Source organism: Hyperoodon ampullatus (genome assembly GCF_949752795.1).
Source record: "Hyperoodon ampullatus genome assembly, chromosome: X".
In the NCBI taxonomy this organism is placed as follows: Eukaryota; Metazoa; Chordata; class Mammalia; order Artiodactyla; family Ziphiidae; genus Hyperoodon; species Hyperoodon ampullatus.
In genome coordinates this window covers 53671901-53694229 of record NC_136913.1, presented here as the reverse complement: position 1 = coordinate 53694229, position 22329 = coordinate 53671901, and the positions used below count along the sequence as shown (strand labels likewise).

Below are 22329 nucleotides of genomic sequence, written 5' to 3'. Positions count from 1 at the left end.
TCACCACATGAACATTGGGGTTGTTTCCACCTTTTGGCTCTTATGAATGATGCTCTGAACCTTTACATATAAGTCTTTGTGTGGAAATATGTTTTCATTTCTCCTGGTTAGAATCCTAGAGTGAAATTTCTGGGTCATATGACAGTCATGTGTATAACTTTTTAAAATAATGCAAAACTGTTCTCCAAGTTGGTTGTGCCAATTTCCATCCCCAGAAGCAGAGTATGAAGGTTCCAATTTCTAATCCTGTTGAACATCTTCTTCATGCATTTATTTGCCACCCATCTATCTTCTTTGGCGAAGTGTCTATTCAAACCTTTTGCTCATTTTTCAGTTGGGTTATATATTTATTTATTGTGAATTTTGAGTGTTCCTTATGTATTCAGGATACAAGGCCTTCATCAGATACATGCTTTGCAAAGATATTCTCCCAGTTTGCAACTTGTCTTTTCATTCTCTTAAGAGTGTCTTTTGAATTGCAGAAGTTTTTAATGTTGATAAAGAAGTCTTACTCATCAGTATTCTTTTTTTTATGGATTGTGATTTTTGTATCACATAAAGAAAAACCTTGCCTAAGCCAAAGTCACAAATATTTTCTTCCAGAAATTTTAGGTTTTACATGTAGGCCTATAAACCATTTTCACTTAATTTCTGTATATGATGCAAAGTATAGGTTGAAGCTTTTTGCGTCTTTGTTTGTTTTTGCATGTAGATATCCAGTTGTTTCAGGACCATTTGGTGAAAAAGCCATTCTTTCTCCACAGCATTGCCTTTGCATCACTGTAAAAAATCAGCTTTCCATATATTTGTGGGTTTATTACAGGACTCACTGTTCTGCTCCATAGGTCTATTTGTGTATCTTTATGCCTATACTTCACTATTTTGATTACTGCAGCTTTAAAATAATTCTTTAAACAGGCAGTGTAAGTTCTCCAACTTTGCTATTCTTCTTGAGAGTTGTTTTGGCTACTCTAGGCCCTTTGCATTTCTATGTGAATTTTAGGTTTCACTTATCAATTTCTACAAAAATTCCTGCTGAGATTTTGATAGGATTTCCAAGATACCACACGGCATTTAGACAATATTCTTTTGAATAGTGTTAGCATGGTGTGTCTTGTCACATTTACTTGTTCCCTTATATTTAAAGTGGGATTCTGATAGGCAGTCCACAGTTTGGTTTGTTTGTTTGTTTGCTTGTTTTTTCCAATCTGGCAATCTGCTTTTTAATTGAGGGTGTTTAGACTATTTATATTTAATGTGCTTGTTGATATGGTTAGGTTGAGATCTACCACCTTTTTGTTTTCCATTTATCTCATTTGTTTTTTGTTCCCTTTCCCCTCCCTTTATGCCTTATTTTAGATTAAGTATATTTTATGGTCCCATTTGATCTGTTTTTCTGACTTATTAGATATTATTCTGGTTTTTATTATTTTAGTAGTTGCTTTAGAGTCCATAATATACATCTCTACTTGTCACAGTTTATCTTCAAGTGATCTCATGCTACTGCAGATATAGTATCAGAAACTTACAGCACTGTATTTTTATTTCTCCCTTTCTTCCCTCTGTGCTATTACATTGATGCACTTCTTGGTTTAAACTGTTGATTATCTTTTTAATGAATTTAAATAACAAGAAAAAGAGTCATTATATTTTTCTGTGTTTGATGCTCTATATTCCTCTGCTACTATTTTCCTTCTGCTTGAAGAGCATACTTTAACATTTATCATAGAGCAGGTTTGCTGGTGATGTAGCATCCCAACTTTTCTATGTCTCAGAAAGTCTTTATTCACCTTTGTTTTTAAAAGTTATTTTCAATGTGTAAATAATTCTATATCGGCAAAGGTTTTTTTATTTTTCTTTTTTCCCCATTACTTTAAAAATAATATGCCACTGTCATCTTGATTCTATCCTACTTCATTCATCTTGGGTAGCATGACTTTTTCCTTGGACTGCTGTTAAGATTTTCTCTTTATCATTGGTTTTGAGCAATTTCATTGTGATAAGACTTGGTGTAGTTTTCTTCCTGCTTCCCATGCTTGAGATTTGTTGGACATTTTGGATCAGTGCATGTATAGTTTTCATCAAGTTTGAAACATTTTTAGTTATTAATTTTTCAAATATTTTTCTTTTCTTCCTCCTTCTTCATCTCCAGTTACTTGTACTTTTAGCCACTTGAAGTTGTCCCACAGTTTGCTGATGCTGTTTATTTTTTGACCATTCTTCTCTACATATTTCATTTGGGAAACTTTCTATTGGTATGTCTTCATGTTCATTAATCTTTTCTCCTTTATTGTCTAAATTGACTAATGTAGTTTTCACCTCAGACATTGTAGTTTTCATCTCTAGATATTTTATTTGGGTATTTTTCATCTCTCCCACAACTGTACTTAATGTGGCCAGTATTTCCTCAAGCTTTCTGAACATATGAAATGCATTTATAATAACTATTTGTATCCTTGGCTACTAATTCTATCAACCGTGTCATTTCTTGGTCAGTTTTGATTTTTATTCTCAACATTGTGGATTGCATTTTTCCTGCTTCAAATTGCACACCTGGCAAGGTTTGGTTGGATACCAGACACTTTCAAATTTACCTTGTTGACTGCATATTTTTGCATTCCTATAAATATTCTTGAGCTTCCTTATGGCATGTCATTAAGACACTTGGAATCTGTTTTATCCTTCTGGGCCTTGCTTTTCAACTTAGTTAAGTGGGACCATAGCAGCATTTAGTGTAGAGCTCATTTTTCTCATTACTCATGAAGAACTTGTCTTTGTATTCTAATGCTATACAAATTGTTAATATTTTCTACCTTGGTTGTTTGGAACAGTCACTATTCTCAGCCCTTTGTGGACTCTGGTCACTGTTTCCTCTAATCCTTTGAGGTGGTTCTTTCCTTGGCTTCAGGTAGTAAGTTTCCTTACACACATGTGCTGATCAATATTTCAGTGAGTACTGGAGGGGGAGCCTCTGAAAATTGTAAGCGTTCTCTCTCTACACAGGTCTCCCTTCTCCAAAACTCTTTCCTGTGAACTCCAGGTTCCTTGGCTTCTCCAGACTCATAGCTCCATTTCCTCAATTGAGGGAGATGGCCAGGCTCTGTCTGAGTTCCCCGTCCCCATCTGGCAGTCTAGAATATTTCTCTAGGCAGTAGGACGGGGCAATCTTCAGGCTCATCTAAGCTTTTCTATCTCTCAGAGATCACTTACCTTACTTGCCTGATGTCCAATGACTTGAGCACCATTTTTTTCATATATTTTGTCTTGGTGTTTTTGTTTGTTTTGCTTTTAGTTATTTTGCACAGATGGGTAAATTTGGTCCCTGTTACTCTATCTTGACTAGAGTAGAAGTGAAAGTTATTCCCTAAATTTGGTTTTGAAGGACCAGATTTCACCATTTAATACACACATATTTTATATTTCAAAAATCTAAAGTCAGGATGTGTCTTAAATACAATTCTACCTTACAACTGCCATTGGCCAAGAGGGAATTGTGTTATTGTTCATGCATGAGCACATGCGAAATTGGCCATGGCTGTTCATATTATCATCCCTTCAATTGAATGACGTGCATGATTATCACTGTATGTGTTGAGTTTAATTGCTATTTAAAGTATCTTCAAAAAGATTTCATCACGGTTTTCCCTTGAAATAAAAAGCTATTGTGTATGAGAAATGACTCAGACTAGAAAAGTCTGACTAAAATAGTGTCTTAAATCAGTCTACCAGAGCTCTTTCAAAAACTATTAAACGAACATTTAAATTAAAAGAAAACATTTTGTCATAATATAATAGGTAGCATTTTTTCTCTTAGTAGTCCATAAGATAACGTGTACCCTATATCCAATGGCATTTTAGATTCAATTAAATACAGTAGCCAATTATCTGGTATGTTTATTGGTAAAGCTAATCCAACTTGGTTCCAAATTAACAGTGGTTAAAACAAGACAGAACTTCATTTCCCTCTCACATTAACAGTCTGGGAACAAGTGACCGGTGGTTTGTGTTGTTATTCCATGTTGGGGACTCAGGCTCTTTTTATATTGTTGCTTCACCATGTGCCAGGTGTAGCCTTCATCTACAGGGTTAAAGATGGCTTGATGTTGTGTATACATGTTAGGCAGTGGGACGAGGGCAAAGGAAAAGTGAATGGCACACTCCTTCCCTTTAGGGTCACAGCTTAGACGTTGCACATATCACATGTGTTTTCATCCCATTGGCCAGAACATTGTCACATGGCCACAAACAGCTGCAAAAGAGAGAGGGAAACACAGCCCTTAGTCCAGGTGTCACATGCCCAGATGAAAATCAGAGGCTCTATTATTATGGAGGGGGGGAGAGAATGAGTATGGTTGGGGGGGGAACAAGGAACATCTGATCTGTAGTCTGTGTGACCCTAGGGTTTTCAAATTGTTGGAGCTGCCTATAGAAGGAATGGATTTTCTAGAGAAACAGTGAGAGCTCTGTGACTAAGTTGTTCAAGGAAGGCCTAATTGAACACTTGGAAGTGATATTATAGAAAGCACTTAAGCAGTGGTTGGCAAAGGGAAGATAGATGCCTTCGAAGGTCCCTCCCAGCCTGGAGAGTCACATGTGCTCAGGTCCTACCCACATTGGTCTGTGAGTCCCACTGGCTCTATGTGAATCACTTGGCTGCTGTCTGTGCCAAGGGTTTGGCTTCACTGAAAATGCCCAAATACATACAGAGACCTCCAGATAAAATTCTATTTAACCCCCAGAGATCAGGGATGGGGCATGGGGTGGGCAGAGCAGCAATAACTAGGCAAAGCTCTTAATCGGATCTTGATGGTGGTAAGATAGAGCTGCTAGGTGAGTCAGGCAGTGGTTGTTTAAGAGAGAAATGAGACCAGCTCAGGGTGCATTCTGTTACAGGTCTCCAGTTGGGGCATCCCCTAAGCTTCCCCATTGCTCCTCCGTTCTGAGTACAAGCACAGATAACAGGTGCCCTCATGCACTACTGGTTGGAGTGTGAACTGGTATAGCCATCTTGCACAGCGAATTGGCACTGCTTACATGAAATAAGAATACACGTTACCTGTGCACCAGATTTCCCACTCCTGGGATAAAGCCCCCTAAATTTACTCAGACAGGTACAAGAATATTCATCAAAGTATTGTTTGTGGAGGGGGGAGATAGAAGCAAAGTGAGAGTTTATCCTTGGAAGGGTGGACAGGTAAAATGTGGTGGATGACCACACTTAGAAGCAAGGAATCCTGGATCTTAACATCAGAGTGCCATGTGAAAAATATATGTTATCATTAGTCTATACCGTATGTGTGCATGTGTGTGTGTGTCTATGTCTGTGTGTGTGCATGCACGCCTGCACCCAGGCACGTGTGTATTAATCAGCTTATTCGGCCACAGAGCAATAACACATTCTGGGTGGTTTAAATAGCAGACATTTATTTTCTCACAATTCTGGAGGCTAGAGATTCATGATATAGATACCAGAAATTTTGATTTCTGGTAAGGGCTCTCTTCTGTCTTGTAGATGGCTGCTTCCACCCCATGTACTCATTTGGTCATTCCTCTGGTCTTGTGTGGAGAAAGAAAGAGCTCATGCATCCCTTCCTCTACTTATAAGGACGTCAATACAACCAGATTAAGGCTCTACTGTGATGATCTCCTTTAAACTTACACCTCCCTAAAATTCTCTCTCCAAATATTTTGGAGATTAATTTTATACCTCCCTGAAAGTTCCCTCAAAGTACTTGGAAGTACTTTGGCGGTTAGGGCTTTAACATATGTATATTAGGGGACTCAATACATTCCATAACATTCCTCCCTATGCCTCCCACCAAATCCATGTCTTTCTCACATGCAAAATTCATTCATCCCTTCTTAGCAGCCCCAAATGTCTTAATGCACTGCAGAACCTATGTCCAGTCAAAAGTCTCATCTAAATATCACCTAATTTAGGTTTGGATGAGGCTTGAGGTATGATTCATCTAAAGGGTAAAATTCCTCTCCAGCTGTGAAACCAGACAAATGATCTGCTTCCCAAGTATAGTAGTAGGACAAGCATAGGATAGACATTCCCTTTTGAAAAGGGAGAAATCAGAAAGAAGAGAGGGATGATAGATCCCGAGAAAGTGCAAAACTTAGCAAGGCAAATTTCGTTAGATTTTTCAGGCTGGAGAATAATCTTTGGCTGGATTCTTTGGGCAGTATCACCCCCACCCTCACAGCCCTTTGCTGTTGCCTTTCTCCTGAGGCACTAGTCAGAGGAAGCTTGTCCTACTGAAACTGAGGAGGTAACAGCCTTGCCCCCAGGGCCCATTAGGTCTAGACCCAATGGTGGGAATGGCAGCCCTGATGATCTCTTAATCACCTTTGGTGTCATTCTTTCCTTTACTTGAAGGATGAAGCATGTTTGCAGCTAAGTAACTCTATTGTCCTGCCTTGTAGATTCCAAAATCTTTCCTTTATTTCATCCTCTCTCTGCTCCCCTTGGTTCATACTGACAGTGTCTGTGCTTGTATAATCTCATCTCTGTTCCTGACTTCTGCTGAGATACCTAATTAAAATCATGAGTAATCTCCTCAAAGATTGGTTTCTAACCACATCCTTGGCGTTCTCTCCATAAGATGCTTTATATTTTTTGCAATATGGCTAGAATGAGAATTTTTCAAATCTTCAAGTTCTGGTTCATCTTGATTAATGATTCTTTTGATTTCTCTTTCTCGTCTTGCATTTTACTATACGCAGCTGAACTTCACATTCAACACTTTGATTAAAAATCTCCTCAGCTAAATATTTAATTTCATTGCTCACGGGCTCTACCTTGCACAGAACACTAGAACAAAATTCAGCCAAATTCTTTGCCACTTTATAATAAGGATCACCTTTTCTCCAGTTTCTAATGACATGTTGCTGTTTTCTCTTTGAGACCTCACTAGGAGCATTGTTAATGTCCATGTTTCTACCAACAGTCACTTCAATGCAATATAGCCTTTTTCTAGCATGCGCCTCAAACCTCTTCCTGCCTCTACTCCTCATCTAGTTCCAAATCCACTTCCACATTTTTAGGTTTTTATTAAAGTAGTACCCCACTTCATGGTACCAAAATCTGTGTTAATCTGCTCAGTCTTCCACAACAAAATACCACAGACTGGGTACAAGAGACATTTCTTTTCTCACAGTCCTGGAGGCTAGAAGTCCATGGTCAAAGTGCAAGAAAATTTGCTTTCTTGTGAGGGCTCTCTTCCTGCCTTATAGTCAGCTGACTTCTTGCTATGTCTTCACATGGCCTTTCCTCTGTGCATGTAGAGACAGAGAGAAGGCAACCTCTGGTGTGTCTTCTTCTTCTTCAAAGAACACCAGTCCGATTGGATTAGGGCCCCACGTTTATGACCTCATTTAACCTTAATTACCTTTCTAAAGGCCCCCCTCTAAACACACTCACATTGGGGATTAGGGATTCAACATATGAATTTTGGAGGGACATGATTCAGTCCATAACACACACACTCTCTAGATCTCTCTCTCTCACAAACACACACTCTCTTTCCCTCTCCCTCTCCTTCTTCCTCTCCTTTTCTCTCCTTAATATACATCAATAATTTACCATTTAGAAGAACACATGCAACACAGTAAATACGCATTAAGGAGTTTTGAATGTTTGCCTATGTTGGGCGTAAATGGTGTAGGAAATGGGGATAAAAGGGAAGGAAGGCATAAGGAAGGGTGGAAGAGGAATTACACAACTGAGAGGCCTTGTCTACAGAGAAAAGTGAGGGTGAAATTAAAAAAAAAATTCGAAATAATGGCTGAAGACTCCCCAGATTTGTCAAGAGATATACACCAACTGAATCAAAGAGGATAGACTCATAGAAATCCACACCAAGACACATAATGGTCAATGTCTGAAAACTAGGGACAAAGAATGCCTTAAAGTAGTCAAAGAGAAATTACACCTTACCTATAGGTGAAAGTGGTTTGAATGACAGTGAATTTCTCATCAGAAAATATACAGGCCAGAAGGAAGTGGCACAAGATTTTTCAAGTCTTGAAAGAAGAGAACTGTCAACCGCAAATACTACATGTAGCAAAAATATCCATCAAGAATGAGGAATAAATTAAGACATTCTCAGATGAAGAAAACTAAGAGAAACTGTCACTAGCAGGTCTACCCTAAAATAATAATAGCTAAAGGAATCTTTCCTAAAGGAAGACAACATGGAATATCAGGAAGGAAGAAAAACAAAGAGAAAGAGTAAAAGTATAATTAAAATACAGTACATTTTCCTTCTCCTGTTTAGTTTTCTAAATCATTTCTGATGGTGGAAGCAGTAATATGGTTCTCTACAAACATAACTCTTATGTAGGAGATATATTTCAGATAGTTATATTATAAATGGTGGAGGGCAAAGGGGGCATAAAAGGAGGTAATGTTTCTACTCTTCACTCACCCTAATAAGAAGATGACACGGAAGACTATGATAAATTATGAAATATAATACCTAGAGCAACCACTGAAAAAACTATAGAAAGAGATACACTTAAAAACAGTATAGATAAAATGTAATCCCAAAACACATTCAATTAAAGATAGGAAGGCAGCAAAAAGAAAACTGAGAATCGAATAAGAGAGATATCAAATAGTAAACAAAAATTAAATGATACACTTAAGTCCTAACTTATCAATAAGTACACTGGATATAAATGGCCTTAATACTGCAATTCAAATACTGATCAGCCAAGATGATTAGAAAATATAACCCATCTTTGTGCTTTCTACAAGAATTTCACTTCAAATATAAAGCTATAGGTATGTTGAAAGAATGAAAGAAGATATACCATGGAAACATTAATCCAAGGAAAGCAGGAATGGATATATTAATATCAGATAAAGTAGACTTCAGGGCAAAGAAAATTACTCGGTACAGAGAGGTACATTAGATAATGACAAAAGTGTCAGTCTGCCAAGAAGACCTAGCAGTCCTAAATGGGTATACACCAACAACAGAACTGTAAAATATGAGAGGCAAATCTGACAGAACCAAAGGAAGAAATAGACAAAGCCACAATTATAGCTGGGGTCTTTAACATACGTCTATCATTTGATGGAACTAGACAGAAAATCAGCAAGGGTATAGAGCTCCACAACACCATCAATGACAGGATCTAATTAACATTTATAGAACATTCCACCCAACAACAGGATACACATACTTTTCAAGTGTCCATGGAACATATACCAATATAGATAGACTATATTCTGGGATACAAAAAAAAAATTCTTAACAAATTTAAAAGACAGGAAATACAGTGTGTTCTCTGACATTAAAAAAGTCAAACTAGAAATCAAGAAGTCAGAAAAAATACCAGGAAAAAGGATAATAATAAAAAAAGAACTAAAATAACACATGTTTCAAAGATGAAGTCTCATGGGAAATAAAAAAATACATTGAACTGAGTGAAAATGAAAATGAAACATATCAAAATGAAAAATGAACATATCAAAATGGGATGACGCAAAAGCAGTGGTGAGAGGGAAATTTTTAGCACCAATGCCTACTTTAGAACATAGGAAGTGCCTCTAATTAATAATCTAAGCTCCTACCTCAAGAAAATAAAAAAGAAGAGCAAAATAAAACCGAAGCAAGCAGAAAACAGGAAATAATACAGATAAGAGCAGATATTGATGATTAGAAACAGAAAGAAAAGTAGAGAAATCAATCAAACAGAAAGCTGAATATTTGAAAAAGCACAAAAATTGAAAAACCTCTAGCAACACTAACAAAGACAAAAGAGAGAAGACACAAATTACAGACATCAGGAATGAAACAGAAAATGTCACTACCAACCCCACAGACTTCAAAAGAATAGCAAAGGAATACTATAAACAATTCTACTCGTGTAAATTAAACAAGTTACATGAAATGGTCCGATTCTCAAAAAACACTACCACAACTCACCCGATATAAAATAGATAATTTGAATAACCCTGAAACTATTTAGAAAATTAAATTTGTAAAGTAACAACCCTCAAAGCCAGAACCTCCATGCCCATTTGGTTTAACTGGATAATTCTACCAAATGGTTAAAGAGAATTAACCCCATTTCTTAACAGTCTCTCCAAAAAGCAGAAGTGGAAAGAACACATCTCCATTTATTTTATGAAGCCCTTAATACCCTGAAACAATTTCAGGCAAAGACAATACAAGAAAATTATAAATTAATATCCTTCATGATTATAGATGTAAAAATCATTATCAAATTATTAGCAAATAGAATTCAGCAATATATTTAAAAAAATTGACACCATGAACAAGAGGGGTTTATTCCAGAGATGCAAGGTTAGTTTGTTGTTGAAAAATCAAACAATGTTATTTATCATATCAAAAGGCTAAAGAAGAGAAATCGCATGATTATGTCAATTAATACAGGTAAAGCACTTGACAAAAGTCCGCACATATTTATGATAAAATCTCTTTAAAAAACTAGGAATGGGGGTGGGGGGACTTTCTCAACTTGATAAAGTACATCTACAAATACCCTTCAGCTAGCTAACAATACACTTACTTGTCAAAGAATGAATGCTGTCCTACGTAGATCATGAGCAAGGCAAGGATGTCCACTCTCAGCACTGCTAGTCCATATAGCACTAGAGGTTTTAGGCAGGACAATTAGGCAAGAAAGTAAATAAAAGACGTAGAAGATGGAAAGGAGGAAATAAAACTGTTTTTGTTTGCAGATAACATGATTTGTCTATGTAGGAAATCCTGATAAGTCAAAAACAAAACAAAAAAACAAAAAAACTCCTACATCTAATACGTGAGTCAGCAAGATTGCAAAATGTAAGATCAGCATTAAAAAAACATAGCAATATGCACGTGGAAACTACAATTACAAAACATGAAAACACAAGCACTCAGAAACATGAAATACCTAAGTGTAACAAAGATTTAACAAAAGATGTATAGGACTTTTATGCTGAAAACTACAAAATGATAATAAGACAAGTGAAAGGAGATCTAAATAGAGAGAGACACTATATCCAGGGTTTGGAAGATGAGTCAATATAGTAAAGATGCCAATCCTCCGAAATTGATGTACAAATTTAATAAAATTCCCATCAAAATGCCAGAAAGATTTTTGGTAGATATAGACAAAATTATTCTAAAATTTATATGGCAAGGCAAAAGAACTAGAATGGCAAAAATAATTTTGAGATATAAAAATAAATGGGAGAAATCTCTCTTCCTGATTTCAAAACTTATTATATAGCTACAGTGATTAAGATTGTGTGATACTGACAAAGGGACAGACACATAGGTAATTGGAACAAAATTGAGAATACAGAAGTTGACCCACACAAGGATGGCCAACTGATTTTTGACAGAGGTGCAAAAGTAATCCAACAAAGGAAGGACAGTCTTTATAACAAGCGGTACTGAAGCAATTGCATATCCATAAGCAAAAACAAACAAACAAACAAAAAGAATCTCAATCTAAACCTCAAACTTTGTACCAAAGTTAACTCAGAGTGGATTGTAGACACAAATGTAACTATAAAACTTTCTGAAGATAACACAGGAGAAAATTTGCAGACCCTAGAGCTTAGTGAAGACTCTTAGACATGACACCAGAGCATTATCCATAATATATATATATATATATATATATATATATATATTGGACTTCATCAAAAAATTTTTAAATGTTCTGCTAAGGACCTGGTTAAGAGGATGAAAAGACAAGCTAATAAATGGGAGAAAATATTTGCATACCTCATATCTGACAAAGCACTCATATCTAGGACACATAAAGAATTCTCAAAACTCAATCCTGAGAAAACAAACAATCCAATGGGCCAAAGACATGCACACACATTTTTTTGGAAAAGGACATACAGATGGCAAATAAGTACATGAGAAGATGTTCAGTATCACTAGCCATTAGGGAAATGCAAATTAAGATCACTTTGAGGTATCACCATATACCTTTTAAAACAGTTCAAGCAAAATGGCTGGACACATCGAGGAACTAGATCACTCATACATTGTTGGCGGGCATGTGAAATGGTACAGCCACTCTGGGAAACAGTTTGGCAAGTTCTCAAAAAAACTAAGCATGCAATTACCATATAAACCAGCAATTGCAGTCTTGGTCATTTATCCTAGAGGAATGAAAATTTACGGTCACACTAAACTCATAGTTGGATATTCATAGCAGCTTTATTCATAATCGCCAAAAACTGGAATCAGCCCAGATGTCCTTCAGAGGACATTGTTTAGAATTGGCAGTGCATGGTGATAATAAAGAGCAGACCAACTTTAGTTGGTTCTATTATTATTTTCTTAATTCTCTGCACACAATGCACCTCTTTATTTTCCACACCTGGGGTGGACTGCTCTCACTGCCCGGCCCTTGGTAAACCACTGCTGAGAGGTAACAGTGGTACCATCAAAGGCTGCAGTGACACCGCTGTCCCTCCACTAAATCACGGGCCGAGCTCCCCGCCAGCCCCCAAGAAACTGACTTTAGAAATAGCAGTAAATAGAGGCTATTTCTGAACTCCATCTTCCTAACTCTGCTTCCCTCTCATAACGAGGAGTCTTAGCCCTTCTGCCCCTTAGTCAGGGTCCCTAGTCCTTGCCATTTCTTGCCACAGTGGACAATAGAAAAAGGCTCCAAAACACCTTGGATTGTGGCTACCTTGGCCCTCATACCCAAAGGATAAAGCTGCCATTTTGCTGGTGACAACCCTCCTCCCGAAGGAGAGGAAATACCACGGTGATTTTGAGGAAGCCTTTGTGCCTTTGATTTTCCAGTTCCAGGCAGCACTTTAACTGTGACCCCACCAGGTGAAAACCTTTGGTTTATTTGGATTTAATCTGGGATTGCAGTGTCCCCTGCCCGACAACATGGGGTTGTCTATAAGCAGAATTGGACACGGTTGGAGGAGGGAGGATTAGATAAAAGGGATTCATCCAAGCAGGGAAACATGTACTACGTGGATTTCTATGAAGTGTCAGTGAGAGAGACCTCTCACCCCTGATTTCATTCAGTAGTAGTTGCTAGCATCTTAACTGAATTGATTACAAATTAGGAAGGCTTGGGCCAGCCCTATAAAATGCCATTATTCATACTGACATTACGAGGTGACTTATGTTAGTGATTATTATTATAGTCTTAATAAGTGGTAATATACCTTGCTACTCATGCTAGTACATGTGCACACATGCATGTGTGCACACACACACACATTATACACACATCCTGCCCATTGTAGGCTCTTTATAACAAAATTTAAACCACTGTGGTAAAGGAGATAACCATAGCAGAAGAGTTGGGCAGTGTGGGGAGGGATAGGTACTATCATTTGTTGACTGCTCACCACGTGCCACATACTCTGCTTGGGGACTTTACATGTCTTAACTCATTTAGCCCTCAGCAAAGAACCTTTAAGGTAAGTGCTATTATTATTCCTGTGTTACTGATGAGGAGACCAGGGCTGAGAGAAGTGAAAAGAGATAATCAGATTATGTCACTCTCCTGCTGCTTAAAGTTCTACAATGATTCCCCCTTCTCCTGAAGATAAAAGTACTCGCTCCTCATCTAAATATACAGGCTGTGTTCTGGAAACTTCCCTAGTTTCATCTCAGACATCCCCCACCACACACACACACACACACACACACACACACACACACACACCTCTCTTGCAGTAGGTGTTCCAGCCACACTGACCTTTTTTCACTTCCTCTAATGTGCCATATTCTTTTCTGTTCTAGGGCCATTGCAAATACTATTCTCTCTGCCTGGACTGATCTCCTCTATGTCTACCTGCTACACACCATCTACCTCCAACCCATTCTCCAGGTCTTAGCTTAGATGTCACACTCTTAGTTTCTCAGGGGAGCTTCCTGTGACAGCCCCCTTGACTACAGTGTCCCTCAGGCTATGTTAGAACACTTTGGTGTGTCCTTCCATTGCATTCTGCATTTCATCCATATTACTTATCATTTAGTTTTACATGTGTTCAGGGTCTATTTTCCTCATTAGATGAAGATTCCTGTCCACAGGCTGTCCTGTTCTCTGCTCTATCTCTAGCACCTAGTACAGTGGCTGGCACATGATAAATGTTCCATAAGTATTTGTTGAATGAATGTATCTTTAAGCCTTCTATAATTGGTGCATAATCGGTGCTCAATGAATATAATTAAACTCTAAATGTAGTTGTTATTCTTATTGTCCAAGGGCAAATAGCTAGTCAGGGGCAGAACCAGGAATTATACCCACATCTGAATCTAAAGCCCATATTCCTTTCAAATTATGGCTCTGCCTGCAGAAATGGGTTCTAGGCCTAGCACTGCCACAAACTGACTGTATGAATCAGGGTGAGACACTATATCACTCTGAATCTCAGTTTTCGCATCTGTAAAGGATAGGTGAAGGGATAGGTGAAGTTTAGACTGCTCTGTATGCAATCTAGAGGAAGAGAATAGAAGTCTAGATGGGAGGGGCTCTAAGTAGTGGATTAACTGACCAGTACAAATCACTATCATCCCTCTTCAAGGCAGTCAAGCAGGTATACCGAGAACCCTCAGTATGTTTATGCCCCTTAGTCTGGGTAACCCCAGTCAGGCCCTGTGTAGTAGTGGGTGGTGTTAGAGAGCCCTGGGTTCAAATCCCAACATCCCATTTACTGCAACTTACCATCCTGAACTCCCAATTTCCTTCTTTACAGATGGGATAATAACACCAATCCTTTTAACCTTTTCTAAGGTAAAAGCAATATAATAACTTGAAAAGAGATTTTTGAATATTGAAAGAAAAATTTCGCCTCTCATCCTACCCACCTAACATAATTCTTTCTGTGGCTCTGTGCCACTGAGGGCCACCTCTTGAGGCAGGAGCCACAGGCAATGCTGAAGAAAGGAGAGAGAATGAACACAGAAGCAGGCTGTGATCAGAGGCCAGAGGCCAGGGTGTGGAGCAAGAGTAACCATGGGATGGGCTGGGGCGGAGGAGAAAGCCAGCTACTGAGGCAGAATAAAGGAGCTGCCTAATCTGAGTAATGGATGATGGCTAGACAGAACCTGAGAACCAGATAGTAGAGAGTGAGTGGGAGGGCAACAGTGTGCCCTAGAGGGGCTTCCTTCCAAAGTTTTGTGGCTCTTTCACTTAGGCAGGCTTCAGTGGTCTCAAAAGTCCTTGAAACTGTACTCTTGCCAATTCCTTTTCTTTAGTCACATGCATGTGTATTTTGAAATTGCAATCCTAGTGTATATACCTTTTTCATGGAGTATCTTCAACATTTTCCATGTCACAAGTCTTCATAATGATTCCTTTTAGTGGTTGCCAAATATTCCAATTTTGCCCATAGACCAGAAAGCATATCCCTGTGTATTAACATTTTGCTTCCCTGACTTATTTCCTTAGAATAAATTGCTAGGTGTGGGATTACTGAGCCAGAGGGTATGCAATTGGGATTTAACAACCAGAAATAGGTTTTATGTTTTCTAGGAAAAGAAATGAGCTGCAGATCTTCCTGTCTCCTGCCTCTTCTGGAACTGATGAGGGGACCCTATAGAGCTGTGCGGTCCAATATGAGAGCCATTATCCCCATGTGGCTGTTTAAACTTAATTTTAATCAATTGATTAAAATTAAATAAAATTCAAAATTCAGCTCCTCGGTTGCACTAGCCATATTTTGAATGTTCAGTAGCTTCATGTGCCTAGTGGCTACTGTACTAGAAAGCATAGATACAGAAAATTTCCATCATTGTAGAAAATTTATTGGATAGTGCTGCTTTAGAGTTTCTCAAGAGGTCATGGTTGGCATCTTGGGTGGGAGTTATTTGTGATGTGGGACTTTCCTGTGCATTGAGAGGCTGTTTAGCATTTCTGGCCCATATCCACTAAATGCCAGTAGTGCTCTCCCTTGAATCAATCTAACAGCTAAAACCTGCCCCATGTTTGCAAATGCTCCATCAAGGATCAAAATCATCCCAGTTCGGGACCCACTGAGCTTTTATCTTAGAAGAAAGAATCTCCTGCCTTTGTGGGGATGGCTTCAGGCTGCCTCTGCCTGAAGAGAGGGAAGCTTAGAAAGATGGCTTAACCAGTTAGCCCTGGCTCACGGCCTAACTCTGTACTCCATTTCTCTAACTCTGTACTCCATTTCCCTTTTCCTGCCTTCTCCTGCTGGTCTGTTTCCTCCTTTGGGGGAATGGCAGGAACAAGACCCTGCAGATGGAAAAGATCAAGACCCGTTTGAAGGCTGAGTTTGAGGCCCTTGAATCAGAGGAGAGGCACCTGAAGGAATACAAGCAGGAGATGGACCTCCTGCTACAGGAGAAGATGGCCCACGTGGAGGAACTCCGACTGATCCACGCTGATATCAATGTGGTATGTGGTATTTGGCTGGCTGCCTGAAGCCTACTTCTGGGCCCTTTGAGGAGGAATAGGCAGTAGTGAGTGCTGTGGACTCTCCTTGAGATGTGGCTGTGGCCAACTTGGGGGAGTAGGCATCAGGCTATGTTGAAATGGAAGAATCCAGGAGTTCTGAGATCCAGCCCTGGTTCTGTCACTGATAGGCTGTATATCACTGGACAAGTTCCTTCTTCTCTCGGGGCATCATTTTCCTTTTCTGTACCATGAGAGGGATTCAGTCACCTCTGAGGTCTCATTCAGCACTGATGTGCTCTCATTCTGGGAGTCTAGGAGTTGAGAGCTAGCCTTGGGGAAAAGCAGAGGAGGCAGAATGCCTTGGGGATCTAACTTACATTTAGGGCTCCGAAGCTTCCAACTAAGCCAAACAAACCATCTCTGCCAGCCTACCCAACTGGGACTCCCTCATTACAGTCTCTCGTTTGGAGACCCTTGGAATGTGGGGAATGAACTGCCTGCTATGGTGATAAGTCCCCCACTTTTTAGAGTTATTAAAGCAGAGTCTGAATGATCACCTGTCTGGGCTGCAGTATTGGTGATTCCTTCACCAAGAGGGAGGTTGGAGGTGCTGACCTGTAAGGCCCTTTCTAACCCTTAGAGCCTATGATAATGAGATTTGTTTTTTTAAATCACGTTTGAAGGAGCTAAGTTTCTATTCTTGGGAAACTCATTTCTGTGGCAATATCTACTTCCTGATATTGCCAAGCCTAGGGCCTTAAAGGAAATATGAATGCAATTTGGACAGTAGTTACCTGGGATTTTCTGTGTCACAAGATCACAGGATATGAGGGTCTCATGAGGAGTTGGCAGTTCTGCTGCCAGCTAACTAAGGATAGAGAAATAAACAAGGTATTAGTCACAGAGGTGCTGAAAATCTGGGCCAGTGGATCTCCAACTTGAACATGCCTCATGAGTCACCTCGAGGGCCTGTTAAAACACAGATTGTTGGACTTCACCCCAGAATTTCTGATTGCTTATATCTGGGGTGGTACCTGAGAATTTACATTCCTAATGAGTTCCCAGTTGATGCTGATGCTGCTGATCTGGTAAATGCATTTTGGGAACCACTGATTTAGGAGAAAAGCCACCGGCCTGGGAGGCGGAAGCCCTGAGTCTTAATGTAGACTTGGCTCCTAGGAAGCATTTCTCTGAGGAAGGTAATTCTTCTCTCTGAGTCTCAATTCTCTGATCTGTAAAATGGTGGTGGGGTGCACTACATGAGCTCTAAGGGCCATTCCAGCTCTAAGATGCTATATTTGAATAATAGCTACCACTAATTGAGCCTTTACTCTGTGTTAGCCCCTGTACTGAGCACTTATATGAATTCAATCGTTGAATCTTCACCAAGATTATACGAGGTAGGTATGATTGTTACCACCATTATACAGATGAAAGAACTGAGGCTTGACAAGAGTCACATAGAATACATAGTGGGTTGAGGACTTGATCACAGATTGGTTTGGCTCTGGAGCCTGTGCTATTATCCACTCAGCTGTACAGCCTCGCTGAGAATCTTGGAGTCTTTTCTCTGTGCTTGCCTCACTCTGTGTTCCAGATGGAAAACACCATCAAACAGTCTGAGAATGACCTAAACAAGCTGCTAGAGTCGACCCGGCGGCTACATGATGAGTATAAGCCACTGAAGGAACATGTGGATGCCCTGCGCATGACTCTGGGCCTGCAGAGGCTCCCTGACCTATGTGAAGAGGAGGAGAAGCTCTCCTTGGAGTAAGCTGCCTGCCTCCTGTCCCTGCAACATACACCACACACACACACACACACACACACACACACACACACACGTGTATATATACACTCACGTATATATACACACATAAAGCCTGGTCTGAAAGTCAGGGTACCCAGTCCTAGACCCAGGCCTGTCAGCGACCGACTCCTTGCATGACCTTGGGTAAGTCTCTGTGTTGGGCTGTTAGATGATTAGACTAGAATTACTAGATGGCTTTTAAAGTTCCTTGTGCAATTTTGACAATACAAGACTATGTCTATGACTCTTTGTGTGTGTATGCGTCTGTGACTCTTAAGAGGTCACCTCCCAAGTCAAGGTCTAGAAGGGGTGTCCAGAAACCTTGAAAACACAGAAGGGCGAGCTTTCATGGCCTCCAGGGGCTAGCCTGGAACTTTATCTTAAGACCTAGAGTTAAGAACTAAGCTTACTTTACAGAGATACAGAGCTCAGTTCAGTAGAAGGAATACAAGGGAACATACTTCCTTAAGGTAGAGCAGGCTGCCTGTGGAAGTGGTGAGCTTCTTATTCCTAGAGGTATGCCAGCAGAGGCCTGAGGACACTTAATAGGAATACTGCAAAGGAACGTGGGATGGAGGGTAGAAAAATGCCCTTTGAGGACTTGGCTAGCCTTGGGATTTTTTAAAATTTTTCTGGGCCTGTCAGAGCCAAGGAGCAGGAGGAGTACCCTTCCCAACACACAGGGGACCTGGTACCCAGGGAGAAGAGCCTTGTGCTGGAGAGGGTGCAGGAACTTCCTACAGTGAGCCACACACAGCCCAACTCCCTTCGTTCTGTAGCATGGAGTCCTTAAGAGGGGCAAGGTTCTCCTTGCTTTCAGAATGATCCAGCTAATGTCTCTCATCTCCAAAGTTACTTTGAGAAGCAGAAAGCAGAGTGGCAGACGGAGCCGCAGGAGCCCCCGATCCCTGAATCCTTGGCCGCCGCAGCCGCTGCCGCCCAACAACTCCAAGTGGCTAGGAAGCAGGACACTCGGCAGACAGCCACCTTCAGGCAGCAGCCCCCACCTATGAAGGTGAGTGAGCTGGGTATGGACGGTGGAAGAAGCAAGGTAGCCTCAAGCAGCCCCATGGAAGGTTGGGTCTGGGGCTTTGGCCTTACTTATTTGGGGTCTCCCTAAAACAGCCTTCGCTTGGGACACAGAGGAAGGGGTGGTGTGTATGTGTGCTGTAGTAGAGCCACTGGTCTTGTTGCCTCATATTCTCAGAGAGGTTAGAATGCAGGGAGATTGGCAGGCTCTGCTAAAGTATAATTTTCAGAACGTTAGAAACGTGACTCAGACAAATATATAGTGAACGTGTGTCATTAACGAGGGAGCCAGCAGCATTACAAAGCTGGTTCCAGAAGCATTAGAGGAACAGATAATTATATAGTCAAGAAAGGAAAGGAATGCCAAAATAAGTTTGCAATGTTAAATCCAGAACTGGTTAATGTCCTACAGAAAAATAAAACTGTAATCTTTGTGATTACCTTTTCTTTGTAACAAAAATAATTTGCATCTCTACTGGGCAAAAACCATTTGTGCCTTATCAACATTAAGTCACAGCATCTGGGCCCTGATCAATAGTAAATAGTCAAATAGTATACTATTTAATGGAAAAGTATTTATAGTCAGTGGAACAGAATAGAGAGCCCAGAAATAAACCCACTCACCTACGTTCAATTAATCTTCGACAAAGGAGGCAAGAATATACAATGGAGACAAGACAGTCTCTTCAGCAAGTGGTATTGGGAAAGCTGGACAGATGCATGTAAATCAATGAAGTTAGAACACTCCCTCACACCATACTCAAAAGTAAGCTCAAAACAGCTTCAAGACTTAAATGTAAGACATGATACCATACAACTCCTAGAAGAGAACACAGGCAAAACATTCTCTGACATAAATTGTACCAGTGTTTTCTTAGGTCAGTCTCCCAAGGCAATAGAAATAAAAGCAAAAGTAAACAAATGGGACCTATTCAAACTTATAAGCTTTTGCCCAGCAAAGGAAACCATAAACAAAAATGAAAAGCCAACCTACGGAATGGGAGGAAATATTTGCAAATGATGCGACCAACAAGGACTTAATTCCCAAAATATAAACACAGCTCATACAACTCAATAACACAAAAACAAACAATCCCATCAAAGAATGGGCAGAGGACCTCAATAGACATTTCTCCAAAGAAGACATACAGATGGCCAATAGGCACATGAACAGATGCTCAGCATCACTAATTGTTGGAGAAATGCAAATCAAAACTACAATGAGGTATCACCTCACACCGGTCAGAATGGCCATCATTAAAAATTCTACAAATAACAAATGCTGGAGAGGGTGTGGAGAAAAGGGAACCCTCCTACACCGTTGGTAGGAATGTAAATCGGTGCAGCCACTATGGAGAACAGTATGGAAGTTCCTTAAAAGACTAAAATTTGAGTTACCATATGATCCTGCAATCCCACTCCTAGGCATATATCCAGGGAAAACTCTAATTCAAAAAGATACGTGCACCCCAATGTTCATAGCAGTACTATTTACAATAGCCAAGACATGGAAGCAACCTAAATGTCCATCGACCGATGAACGGAAAAGATGATGTGGTACATATATACAATGGAATACTACTCAGCCATAAAAAAAGAATGAAATAATGCCATTTGCAGCAACATGGATGGACCTAGAGATTATCATACTAAGTGAAGTAAGTCAGACCGAGAAAGACAAATACCATATGATATCATTTATATGTGAAATATAAAATATGATGCAAATGAACTTATTTACAAGACAGAACCAGACTCACAGACATAGAAAACAAACTTATGGTTACCAAAGGGGAAAGGGGGTGGGACAGGGGTAAATTAGGCTTTTGGGATTAGCAGATACAGACTACTGTGTATAAAATAGATAAACAACAGTGTCCTACTGTATAGCACAGGGAACTATATTCAATATCCTGTAATAAACCATAACAGAAAAGAATATCTATCTATCTATCTATCTATCTATCTATCTATCTATCTATCTATCATCTATATCATTTTGCTGTATACCAGAAGCTAACGCAACATTTTAAATCAACTATACTTCAATTTTTTTAAATAAGTAGTAAATAGTCAAACAAAGAGACGGTCTCCTAGAGCAAGGGTCAGCAAACCAGAACCCATAGGCCAAGTGTGACCTGCTCCCCATTTTTGTAAATAAAGTTTTATTGGCCCACACACATTTCTGCTTGTTTATGTATTGTCTATAGCTTCTTTTATGTAAGGCAGTTAGAGCTGAGTAGTTGCAACTAAAATCATATGACCTGAAAAGAAAGTCCAAAATATTTACTATCTTGGCCTTTACAGAAAAAGTTTATTGATACCTGTCCTAGAGAATTAAATAATCCTTGAGTGAGCCTGTTAGACCATGCTCCAGTATAATGCTTAATGAATATGCAATTCACATTTTGCCTTATTGCCAAATTTTGGATATTTTTCCTCAGTACCCCTCTTTGACTTTCACTCCCTTATATCCTTTGCATCCCTTATATCCAGCACAGATCTCGCTACTTGGGACTCACTACTTAGGTCTTGCTCCTTCCTGTTGGGAAATCGCAATTGCTTGTGGGGGCCCCTGGGAAAGATGAGCCATGACCTAGAAGAATCTGACCACTAACTTGCTTTGTCTTGTGCCCCCCACCAGGCCTGCTTGTCATGTCACCAACAAATTCACCGGAATGCACCTATATGCCCTCTGTGCAAAGCCAAGAGTCGGTCCAGGAACCCCAAAAAGCCAAAACGGAAGCAGGATGAATGAAAAGAGGGAGAACACTTAGAGCTCTGCTGCTCATAACCCCTCCCCTTGGCCAGAGTGATTGATGTCTCCATGTGAAACAACCCTTCCCCACCTCTACAAAGTCTCCTATTTAATGTGATGGAAGCACAACCCCTCTCTCACTTTTCTCTTATTTCTTTTTGCTCTTGGAGTTTCTGGTTTAGGAAGAGATGTGGTTCAGGTGCTAATGACAGTTGTGTCTGAAGATCCCTTCTCTCTCACCCACATTTCAACCCCTGCCCTTGTTTGGAGCTAAGGGAAAGGTGGAAGTCCCAGATGTGATTCTCTGTCTCTTGTGCCTGAGGCCTGGGGCCTAAGGCCTGAGGGCCTG

General features: G+C 39.9%; 1 protein-coding gene across 4 annotated transcripts in view; it reads left to right on the top strand.

Moving 5' to 3' along the window:
• Positions 1-21999, top strand: part of ZC4H2 (zinc finger C4H2-type containing) — a gene marked incomplete at both ends in the record, with an annotated part of 34157 nt that extends 12158 nt beyond the window's left edge. Inside the window, 4 exons of one of the 4 annotated variants that reach the window (XM_079727574.1) lie at positions 16212-16383; positions 17981-18153; positions 19046-19208; positions 21867-21980. In XM_079727574.1, the coding sequence (XP_079583700.1) occupies positions 16212-16383; positions 17981-18153; positions 19046-19208; positions 21867-21980 (622 nt within the window). Of the gene's footprint in view, positions 1-16211; positions 16384-17980; positions 18154-19013; positions 19209-21866 lie in introns of those variants that run through there. The other 3 variants (XM_079727575.1, XM_079727577.1, XM_079727576.1) reach the window with 3 other exon arrangements.
• Positions 22000-22329: the final 330 nt, after the last annotated feature.